This window comes from Pseudonaja textilis, chromosome 1 (assembly GCF_049901715.1).
Source record: "Pseudonaja textilis isolate UNSWEBS1 chromosome 1, rPseTex1.2, whole genome shotgun sequence".
Classification (NCBI taxonomy): domain Eukaryota; kingdom Metazoa; phylum Chordata; class Lepidosauria; order Squamata; family Elapidae; genus Pseudonaja; species Pseudonaja textilis.
The window spans coordinates 268471285-268483805 of NC_141990.1; the positions used below are offsets into that span (position 1 = coordinate 268471285).

The 12521-nt window shown below is 41.4% G+C and overlaps 1 protein-coding gene across 4 annotated transcripts in view; it reads left to right on the top strand.

Annotated features, from left to right (window-relative positions):
• The window catches only part of RGS6 (regulator of G protein signaling 6), a 224125-nt gene that overhangs the window by 109967 nt on the left and 101637 nt on the right, over nt 1-12521 (top strand). For all 4 annotated transcript variants that reach the window (XM_087921736.1, XM_026709036.2, XM_087921737.1 and 1 more), the window contains exon 3: nt 6065-6164. In XM_087921736.1, the coding sequence (XP_087777862.1) occupies nt 6065-6164 (100 nt within the window). The remainder of the gene's footprint in view (nt 1-6064; nt 6165-12521) is intronic.

Below are 12521 nucleotides of genomic sequence, written 5' to 3' on the forward strand. Positions count from 1 at the left end.
TGCAGAGTGAAAGAAAGCTAGAGGGAAGTTTTCTTGTGAGGTAGTATTAGATAGTTATGTCCATTTTTAATGCATTTCTTCAAGTCTGGAAGGCTGAGTAGACACTTCATGAGCTTCATAACAACTCTGGGCATCTCATTTTTATACTGTCACTGCCTGCATATGTATGTGTGTACAAACATGCACATGCCCTTCAAGCACAACATGCACACACACATTCCTGCATACAAAACAATTATACTCTACAACCATGGTTCCTGTTATAAAACAGGAGTGAATTTCTCTTCATCCCTTTCTTCCCCTTTCTCTACATATCTCATTCACAATTTTACAGGTATATTTTTTGCATTTCCTTTTGGGTGTTTATCTCTGTAATAGCTTATGGATTGCCTTTATCACTGTTTATCTGTATTTCAGTGAGAAAATGTTTTTAAGAATTTGTTGAATATGAATTAATAGAACTATTGATCAAAAAGACTACCCAGAAGCTACAACTGATCCAGTTGTGATTGTGTGTGCATTTATTTACAAAGTCTACATAACTATTACTATTAATCTTCTCATCACTCCTTATCACCCATCTCCTCCCATTAGTGACTGTATGACTGTAACTTTGTCACTTGTATCCTTATGATTTATATTGTTTCCTAGTAAGATTTGATTGCTTATTGTTCCCTATGACTGTTATTAAGTGTTGTACCTTATGATTCTTGACCCTTGATGAATGTACCTTTTCTTTTTTGTACACTGAGAGCATATGCACCAAGACAAATTCCTTGTGTGTCTAATCACACTTGGCCAATAAAGAATTCTGTTCTGTTCTGTTCTGTTCTGTTCCACTCCATTCCACTCCACTCCACTCCATTCTACTCTACTCTACTCCACTCGATTCCATTCTATTATTTATATGTACCCTTAGGTTTATCCATATTCTCCTCTTATTATATGAGCTGCACTGTCTCCTTGTTTCTTTCTTATTGCAATTTCAAAGTGCTGGTTATTACCATTTAAAACCATATATAGCAGAGGGTCAGATTATCTGACAGACTGCCTCTCTCTAAGGACATCTTATCTATCCATCTTACCAAATCAGATAGGGTGGAGGTGCCCCTAGTCCCTTCCCTTAAACATTGCCGTCTGGTGAGAGTTAGAGAGTGTGCCTCTTCTGTGATGGCCCCTGCTCTGTGGAAGGCCCTTCTCTTTGAAGGCCAGCAGGTCTCTACCCACCCAGCCTTCCAGAAACCACTTACCCTGGGATAGACTGAGATGGATAAGAGGATTTAACAAGAGTCATTGGAAGCTTAACTTTGGTGCCAGCCTTTTAAGGTCTATGCTTTTAATAGATATTATGCTATTTTTAATTGATGTAATTTTAATTGTTTAAAATTGGGAATCATCCAGAGTTTGGTATAAGATGGGTGGCTGTATAAGTGTTTTTAATTAAATCAATGAATAAAATTACTAAAGGGAAGGGCCAGTGTGGTGCAGTTGTGGTATTCTACCGGTTCGGCCCGGTTCTGCCAAGCTGGTAGTGGTAATGAGCAGCGGAGGCTGAACCAGTTCTCTCTGCCACTCTGCTGTTGGGCCCACCCACCCACCTGGGCTCCCATACTCACCTTTATCCTCTGCATTTGAAGCACAGTTGCTTTGCACGGCACAGCAATTGCCTCGTGGCAGCTGCTGAAGCAACAAGGAGAGTGCAGGATTGTAGGAGGTGAGTTAGAATGCCTCAGTGCATGCGCAAATACCTCTGCGCCTGTGCAAAGTGCACATTTGCTATGCGTGTGCACACACACAGTGTGTGCACACGCGCACAGCACACCCACCAAGCCACGCCCACCGAACCGGCGGTAAAAACATTTGAATCCCGCCAGTGGTGTGGTGCCCATCAGATTTCATTTCGCACTTGATTTTATATGTTTTATAAAGCAAAGCAGCATTCGCCTCTAGCAATATTTTAATTTTCAAGAATGCCTCCGGTTCCCAAATAGACCTAGAGGCATTCTGAGAAAATTGAATGGGATGAGTATCTGTACTCCATTATTTGCTTGAAAAAGTGTCACTGGGATCCTGATAAATGGATATTTTGTAACTGGGCATACTCACTAATGCACGCATTAAGGGCAGGCTAGAATTTCCGATGCCTGTCAAATTGTGACAGCAATCCACAGCACACAGTTAAAATTCCAAATATTCGCTATGGTTCAACACTTTTCTTATGAATTATCGAGACAGCATGCTAGCCAGAAGAATCTGTTAGTATCATAAAAACTGTCAAATTTGGGGTACAGTTCTGGGAACTAGAGTATACTGTAAAAGAAAACTTAAAACATTATCCTCCATTGACCGGTAGCAAATGTACTGCCTGATAGTGCAATTACTGCTTAAACTTAAACAAAATAAAAACAGTGACCAACATACCGGTAACTGTTAATAATTTTAGTAAGCAAATTAACACCTCTAACAGAACAGATGGACATTTCTCTTTTCCAAACAAACAAGAATGAAACTTATTAGTTCTTATTCCTTTATTTTAAACTGTGAAAGTGACATTCCTATGTTGAAGAACAGCTAGAGGAGTAAATAAATGTAAAAGGATTTCTTTCATTGGCTCGGTTCTTTTTCTCTTTGGTGGAGATGTTCCTGCCAAATAAGATTCATCTACTTATATTATGCACTCTAAATCTCTAGCAACGTCTTCAGGAATACATCAACCTGCAACAAGTTGAGCTGTCAGCTTATCCTTGAAGCTCTGTTTGACTGCTTCCAGGCCAAGGATTGTTGAGCAATCAGGAATGGCCGCTCCCAAGTTGCTGCTGTTGGTCCTCAGGCTCAGCTGTTTTGGTTTGGTTTGCATATGCATATGAGATCAGCGTTAAAATTTAATGTTGTTAGTTGCATAAGAGAAATGCAAATGCTCTTGAAAAAGAAACTCTCCTATTCCTTTGAACCTGAGGTCAGTTTCTTCTTTCACTAAAAGTTGTGCTTAGTTGAAGATGAAACATACATCCCTGTCTCCTTTAGATTAGGTGTTAGAAACTCAAGGTTGTGTACCAGCAGTGGGATCCTACCTGTTCCATTACTGGTTTGGTGATTGCGCACACACCTAATTCACCTGTGCAGTTTTCCACACATCAGCTGAGATCTGCAGCGCCAATCAGCTGAGAGGATAAAGAAGAGAAAAGCGCAGGGGCGGGTAGGCGTGCCGATTCTGCGCTTTTCACTTCTTTCTTCTCTCAGCTGAGGCTTTTTTTTCCTCCTCTCAGCTGACCATCGGAGTGTCAGGGCTCCAACAAATCGACCCTCATTCAAATCAAAAGTCTCCAGCTGCATCTCAGAAAAAGTAGATTGGTTTATTAGAAATTGCCATGTTGGCCCGTGGCTGGGTACAGCCGATACTAAATCACATCATACATTTCCCTCTTGACCCTGGTCTTTCCCCCACCCCCTGCATGTGACTTCTCCAATGGGACACATCCGTCTACAAGAATCATCCATCATGCTCTCCAATAACCTTCTTATGCTCTGACAACTTTGGGCTGCCAAGGTGATTATCTAGGCATTTCAAGAATGCCTTGGTTTCCCCCACTCCCTTTTTCTGTCAGCTAAAAAGACCAAAGGAGTTTAGTTGACATGAAGGCTTTTTTTTTTACTACTGGTTTGGTCGAACCAGTCCTAACTGGTAGCATAGCACCATTGTGGTGTACAAGAAGTCATGAGATTAGGAGTATGGGGCTTCTTTTATGAGGCCTATAGTAATCAAGAAGGAGCAGATGGCAAAAGCCTTTTATAGTTCTCTACCTGAAAGCATTTTCATTTCATAATGGCAAATAGTAGAATTTCCAAATTCACATTTGCTTGTTCCTCTGGTTTCCCTTCCTTCAGAACTTACACAGACAAACAGACAGACAGAACCAACTTGGGTAGCATTAGCCATCTTCAGTCTGAACATTCAACTTTTCCATTGATCCAATCATCGCTATTGGGGATCAAATGATGTGTAAGTACGTGTGTCAGATAGATGAAAATATTTCATCTGAGGAGAGGTAAAGTGTTAGCCATAAGAAGTTTGCTTGTTATAAGAGATTAGTGGGACTGTCTGAAGTAGGGGTGTCAAACTCAATTTCATTGAGGGACGCAACAGGGTTATGTTTGATGTGTGCCCAACTCAAGATCACTCATGTCGGGGGCACCTGTGATGGCCCGAGTGCTCTGTCAGCAAAAATGGACTGTGATGGCCTCCTGCAACCCTCTTCCAGCAAAAACGGAGCTCAGGAAGCCCTTGTGAGCTTTGTTTTTGGCAGCGACCCAACCAGCAGCCCCTAAGCGGCTGTGTTCCCTGATTCCAGGAAATAAATTTGTGAAAATAGAAAACCCATGGGTCACTATCTAATAGCTAAAGGAAGTTTCTGTATTTTATTCAAACATTTCCCTCTTCCTCCCCATTCCTTCATACTGGGTTTATTGGTTGTGAGACTGGAAGTAGATTTTCTCTCCTGCTGATAATAATATCCAATAATTATGTTCTACGTGATTATGTGTTATCATATATATCTACCATATGATTATCTGTAAAAAGACATAATCATGGTTATGCCACAGTTACTGAAAGTAATAAGGCTTGCACATGCTGTACTGTGGAGCTGTGAAATAATGAGTCATCATCTCCCACATATCTCAAGAGAAAACATTTGGAGTAGAGCAATGACACTGTTTCAGTTATATGCTTACGAGAAGGCAGTGGTAAAATGTGATTACTGTGATCTGAAATCGTTACATAGAGACTGAGAACTAATTGTGGAAACTCCCAGCAAAGTGCCAAATTAGGTTTCATATATAGAATATTTAGTGCTTGAGTGTCTTTGAGTACTCTGTATTCCATTTGTCTTGCTTTGTGACTATATTGAATTTCTATACCTACAACCATTTTTCTCTAGGTAGCTTTCAGCTCCCAACTGAAGCAGATGAATCAGTTAAAACCAATCAGAATGACTAAATGATTTTTAAACAATTAATAGGGCCAACTATCTCTAATCATCTCTGCCCAACCTATCTGATCGAGCAGGAAGGGTATGCTCTGAGTTATGTTTATGGTTTTATGTTTTCTGATTTACTAATCTAGTATCTCTGTCAAAGGAGATGATGTGCTGTAGTTAGTTGAACCATAGTCACCACTCATCCGGCCTATTGTAACATGCTATGTGTAGATCTGCCCTTAGATACTGAGAAGCTACCACTTTCACAAAGCACAGTGGTTAAAATATTGGTAGGTCAATCTCACCATTACAGAATAACATCTAATAATAATAGGATGCAGTGGTAGCTTGGTACTCAACTGCTTTGAAACTCATCAAATTGATGTTCAGTGCATTTTGACATAAAAAAATTGTCCCAGTATGCATCAGTTGATATTCAATGCACAAGCCAGAACTTGTTGGTATTAGAGCCTTGGGATTCACTATATTATTCTTTATGGGGAAAATGTATTTGGTACTCATTGTTTTTGGTACTCACAATGCCCCCTGGAGCCAATTAACAAAGAGTACCAATGTACCACTGTAGTTCTAGGCCTGAATCAAACTGCTGTTCATTACCTATAAAAACCTACACAGCATAACATGGTTTAATCAAGACATGTCAGAACAGAGTTTGTTCATTTGTGTTGGTCCTTGTAAGAAGGCCATTTAAGGCACATGGGATGTAGACAAGGTGAGTAGCTGTTTCCCTTTTATGGAGATCAAAGCAGTTTCATTCTCTCATGCCCTTGGCTCAAAATAAATATGGTTTAATAAAAATGTGCTGTATTATTTGGGAAATTGCTTTATTGGGATTTTTCTATAATTTTTTGCCTTCGTTTTGCTGTCCTTCAAAATTAAGGCAAGCTAGACATTCTATAAAAAGATAAGATAAGATGGTGAACACAGAGAGAGACTGATAACAAATAAAACCAAGTGAATTTAATGTTATTTCAACCTTTAAATATATGACTACTAAGGTTTTTCCTTAGTAAAAGTCAGCCCCTTGATTTGCAAGACTAACATACTATTTGTGTTTTATTTGCTAGATAGAAGATATCATTACAAGAATGCAGGATGACAAAACCGGTGGAGTGCCCATTCGTACCGTCAAGAGCTTTCTGTCAAAAATCCCTAGCGTTGTCACAGGTATGAACATAACCAAAAGGCAACAGGTTGTTTATCTGCATCCCTTATTAACATTGCAGCATGTGCTCACACTGTGATGGAAATTCAAAACTTTCATCAATGGTTCTCCCCAACATGGGCCTTAGCTTTAATACTTGTGTCTCACAGCCAGCAGTAAATGGTTCTACTCATCAGAATGAGCAGGAGGATTAAGAAGCACAGGGGCACAGTTTGATTCATTTTAAAATGAGTATTTTATGCATCACTGTCTAAAAAACTGTGACCCTATGATTCTGCATAGTTCGGAGAACGGACAAAACATGCGTCTGCCTGGCCCCACCTCTCTCCACCCACCCCTCCCCTCCCCTCCCCACCCAGTCAATCCTTATCATGCATGTGCAACATTGGCGCATTCCCTACATCGCTGACTGCATTCTTCCCCGCTCAGTCACTTCTTAAGGTATTTCTTAAGGTCAGTGAATATGACTAAAATACCCAACTTCACTAATAAGCACATATGCTTTCAATTGCTGGGCTCTGAGCAAATCCTCAAGGAAACCAGCACAGGTAATTTTGGAGGTAGAAAACAGCTTCCAGGTAACTTTGAAGTAATGGGCAAAATGTTTCAAATCAAAAAATATTTTCAGCATAAAACAGCTTTTTTCCACCTTTCCAGAAGTGTTAGAATGCTGTTCCAAAAAGATGATGTTTTGATCTCAGAAAGCTTCTGAAATAGTCAGAACAGCATTGAAGTGCTTCTAGTGAAGTCAAGGCAGCTATTTCCTACTCAAAATAGTATGTTTCAAAGCCAAAACCTTTGTATCCCATTGACAAGGAGGGTTGGGAACCAGGGAGCCTGAGGCAGTTTGCAAGGAGAATAGTTTTTGCTTCAGCATTTGTGGGTCTCCTGGCTGCTCCTTTGGACTTGATTCTGAACCGCAGAATGCCATGTACATCAATCTCCTACATGTATGACCATCGGCACAGTTTCCTCCAGCTTTACCAACAATCACAGTCACTTGTTTCGTCCTCCCCTCCCCTCCCCTCCCCAGCAGTGCAGATTTGAGTTAATTCTATTGTTAACATAACTTCAGAAGTGAAATGGAGAAAAAACAATGTTGAAGGCAGTGTGGGGAAATGGCGAGTGAGGAAAGGGTTAAGAATTTTCTCCCAATGGCTTGCCTTCCCATTTCAATTTTGCAAAGTAAAATCAGTGAAAGATTGGAAGGCATGAAGATAGTTAGAAGTGGAAACTGTAGCTTTGTCTCAAATAGCTAAGAATGGCTACCACATTTCAGAGAGTCACAAGACCTGCCCATCCTATCCTGTGCTCTGTTTGAGCACCTGCCTTGGAAGTTGTTTCCTCTGATTTCATTGGATGGCTTCCAGGCACATCCTTGCCATTAGGTAAGAGCGGATGAGAGAATGAAAAATCTTCAGGAGTTGCCAAAATTGCAGAACCATGTTGCTGTAGATCAGGGGTGTCCAACCTTGGCAACTTTAAGACTTGTGGACTTCAACTCCCAGAATTCCTCAAACAGCTTTGCTGGCTTTAAGACTTGTGGACTTCAACTCCCAGAATTCCTCAAACAGCTTTGCTGGCTGAGGAATTCTGGGAGTTGAAGTTCACAAGTCTTAAAGTTGCCAAGGTTGGACACCCCTGCTGTAGATAGATAGAGGGTGATCTCCATCAGATCCATGTCATGGAAAGAGGGAGCTCAGGGCAAGAAAAACAGGTTCCAGTATGGAAAGGAAAGGAAGGCAAAAAACAGCCACCCATGAATCAAGGCAGATTACAGAAGATAGGAGAAGTTTTTGTCTTTTACAAAAATTCATATTCCATGCAGAACACTGGATGAGCCCTTTATCTACAGACACAGAAAAAAGGGGATCCAGTCTAAAAGCTAGGAAAAGAGCAAACTAAATTGAGCCTGAACTCAGTTGGATGCCGAGTTATATCTTTGCTGACAGCAATTTTGTGTGGAGGAATAGACTGTAATGGCTGTCAGAGGGTGGGAATGGACAAGAACAAACCAGTCGGTATTTGTATAAGAGCTCTGTTTATTGCTATACAAGCTTAGTACAAAGTCTATTTAGAACAGTTTTAGTGAATAGGTGTGTATACATGTGAGTGTATGCATATACTGTGTGCATGTGTGTAAATAAAAATTTCCTTCTCATCCTTACGGGCGGTATGCATCCTCCTCACTCTTTGGGAGCTTTAGGTTCCACAGGGGTGGAATTCTACTGGTTCGGACTGGTTCTGTAGAACCGGTTGTTATGATTTTGCGCAGTTCGGAGAACTGACAAAGCATGCCTCTGCACCTCTCTCCACCCACCCCTCCCCTCCCCAACCAGTCAATCCTTATCACGCATGTGCAACATTGGCGCATTCCCTACATCGCTGACTGTGTTCTTCCCCACTCAGTCACTTCTTAAGGTATTTCTGGTTTCCCGCTCCCAACAATCAGCCGTTCCTATGATCAGCTATGCTGGGATCCCCCTCGCTGTCTTACTGCTTCACCCAAGAGCCTTCCCTGAGGCCCTGGAGGCCCCAAAATGGAGTGCAGGGGGTTGCTGCATGCCCCCCCCCATGCTCAGGTTTGTTTTCTTCCTGAGCCCCAGGGAAGCTTCCTGGGAGCAAAAAGACCCCTCCCCAGAGGCTTCCCTGAGGCCCAGAAGGCCCAAAAATGGGGGGCTGCAAAAAAAACCACACCCGCCCAGTCACATGGCCACATCCACCTAGCCACGCCGAGAGAACCAGTTGTTACAAAATTTGAATCCCAGCCCTGATTCTGCGCAGTATTGTAGTTGTTCCTACTACTGTACTCTTCTTGACAGAGAACTTTGATGTGGTCCTGGGATCAGTTGGAAGCATTTTCCCTGCTTAAGAGTCACAAATGCTCCTATCACCACTGAAACTACTTTGCCCCTCCCCCCACACACACATCTTATTTAGTTCCTTCTTCAGACTCCTTTTCCTGATGTTGCTGTCACTTGACACCACTACATCAATCATCAACATTGTCTTCTACTACCACAATTGGCTGATTGGCCAATACCTGCCTGCCTAGCTCGTGTGCAGATATACACAATGCCAGCAATGTGGTTGTGCCACTCAGTATGTACTGTTTATCTCTATCTTGCACCCTACCACTATATGTTGGGCTGTCTCTAAGGCACCTCTGTACAATCTGCACCTCTGGTCCTGTTTCATGTGGTAGATCCCTGCTCCTATGGATCTGGTGTTAATGCCTGGTCTTGTGCTGTTATGATCCTCAGTGCTATCTTTTAGTCCAGCCCTTTACAGCTACTGATAGGAATATGTAATGTCAGTTACCTCATTTATCTGTCAGTGGTACATCCCATGCGGGATCTTGTCTCACAATGGCACTTAGTCTGCTTGAGCTTCCTCCTATGTCTGCTGCTGCCTGAGGTATTCCTTCAGCAGCTCATCTTTGGGTGCCATCTTACTGAGGTAGTCCTAGGTGCTCTGCCTTTCATACAGGCAGTGGTTTTAACGCTCACCAGACTGCACCCACCTTCCTTCTGGCTAGTGTATCATTTCTGGGTTTTGAACTTGGGGCGGAAACCTGCGTACAGCGTGAGGAACATCCAAGTCACATCAGCAGCTCCTGTGTCCTCTTTTGGACAATTCACTATAATGGCTGAGCGTGCATGTTTATTTCTATACTAGCTTAGTACAAAGTCTATGTTCAAGATCTTTACTGAATTATTTGTGATTTTTGTATGTGTGTGTGTGTATACATATTTATATGTAGGTACACAAGCACAAGTCAAATGTAAATGCATACAATAAGAAATCTAATTGTGATGTAAATTTCTACTACTTTCCTACTTTCCTCTGTTTAGCTGCTAATTTCTGCCTCCTCCCAATACTCTTAAGCACAGATTTTTGGATGCTAACTGCATTTCTCCTTAACAAACACCTGCCCAGTGGATCCAATCCCTGAATCCTTGGCATCTGCTCTCCACTATTTACAGTCCAGAGCTGCGTTTTCCATTTTGCTGGCTGTTTTGCAATTTCCTTCCTTGGCTTCAGCTGCCACAGGCTCCCAGTTCTTGTCTCTGGCTATAGATTCTCCAGTTTCTGGCTATCTCAGCCCTCACCTCCACTGTTCCACCTTTCTTCTAGTTGACTCTCATTCCAGCAGCATCTCCTGGCAAACACAGGAGAAAATCCCTCTCTTTTTAATCAACTTTATGCCAGTTTTCAAACAATTCTAAAGAGCATAAACTCCCCTCCCCCTTCTCTGCTACTGACTACATGGTCAACCTATACCTTTGACAAATTACTATAGGAGAAAAAAAAAATCAATCTTGGTAATTGCACCTAACATTATTTTAGGGCAGTTCATCCCCTCCTCAGGAGCAAGAAGGGGCCATGCTATATTGAGGCTTCTAGGTGTAAATGGACTATCTCAGTGGATGCTGTTGCCACTTGTTCAGATTGGAAAGTTGGTGAGATGAGCTGCCTTCAAACTGAATTCCTAGCAAAGCAGAATCACGGTTTACGCTGAGGGCCATTACATGTTCCACTCTGCAGTAGGAGGAATTGATTCTGAGTTGTGCCATTTATTTTTTGAGGATTCTAAAACCCACAGACATTGTCAACAAAAGAAAATGCTGCAGTTGGTTGAACTACCTGTTTTAATTTGTGGAACATATTTAATAAAATCAGAAATGGCCCAAGGAGCTTTTAAATTTGCAGAATTGACCTATGTTATCTGTACATTCAAGCATCCAAAATTCTGGGATAAGCAGGAAATGCCTGTATGAAGATAACCTATGCACAGCTTGGTCATAATATTTGAGATCTGTACTTCGATGAGGGAATAGAAGGGGAACTTACCAAATTTGCAGATGACACTAAGCTAGCAGGAATAGCCAACACCAAAGAAGATAGCCTCAAGATCCAGATGGATCTTGACAGACTAGAACACTGGGCCATATCTAACAAAATGAAATTCAATGTAGAGAAAAGTAAAGTCCTACACTTAGGCAAGAAAAACCAAAAGTACACATATAGACTGGGTGAAACCAGGCTCAATAGCAGTAACTGTGAAAGGGATCTTGGAGTCTTAGTGGACAACCAGCTAAATATGAGCCAGCAGTATGCAGCAGCAGCCAAAAAAGCTAATGCAATCCTAAATTGTATTTACAGAGGGATACAATCAAGATCAAGGGAGGTACTAATACCACTCTATAAAGCCTTAGTAAGACCACGCCTAGAGTACTGCATTCAGTTTTGATCACCACATTATAAAAAAAGATGTTGAGGCTCTAGAAAAAGTACAGAGAAGAGCAACCAGGGTGATTAGGGGACTGGAGACTAAAACATACGAAGAACGGTTACAGGAACTGTGCTTGGCTAGTCTAGTAAAGAGAAGGACCAGGGGAGACATGATAGCAGTCTTCCAATATTTGAGGGGCTGCCACAGAGAGGAAGGCATCAAGCTATTTTCTAATGCGCCTGTAGGCCAGACAAGGAATAATGGATGGAAACTGAACAAGGAGAGATTTAACCTGGATATAAGGAGAAACTTTCTGACAGTGAGAACCATCAACCAATGGAACAGCTTGCCCTCAGAAGTTGTGGGAGCGCCATCATTTGAGACTTTCAAGAAGAGATTGGACTGCCATTTGTCAGAAATGGTGTAGGGTCTCTTGCTTGGGCAGGGGGTTGGACTAGATGACCTACAAGGTCTCTTCCAGCTCTGATTATCTGTTATCTGATATTTTACATAATATGATTTATCAAAGCAAAATAGCACATAGAGTTATTACTTATTAAAGTTGACAATGTACATAACTAGAATGAATTATGCAGATTATATATATTTGCTTAAATGTGGCACATTGTGGTGTGTTTATTTGTGGACCTCACTTATTCCCTTTGTGTTGTCAAATTAGGCTGTGCAGACAAACGTTTAAAGGACTCATTAAGTGCTTCCCAAAAGCTTAAAAATAACAGCAATACAATCTATTTTTGCATTCAGTGAAGCTGCAGAACTCATAACCTTGGTAGTTTTGTGACCCAGCTGTTCATGCAAATACTTTAAGAAAAGCATGGAAGATTAGCTTTTGTACTTATCAGTATCACGGTAACAATAAAGATTCCTAATTCTGTTATAACTATAGTCCTTAAAAGTGAACAAAAATGTTGGTTGTCTTGGCCTGTTCTAGTTTAGTGTTCTTCAGATATGATACTAACATCACTCCTTGCTGTATGGCCTAACCTGGAATGTTTTATGCTGGTGGTTGGGAATGATTGGAATTGTAGTCCAACTCCTTTGAAGGTCAGCTTGTTTGAAAAGGAACAAAGAACACAATGAAATAATTTCAGGGTTCTCAAGA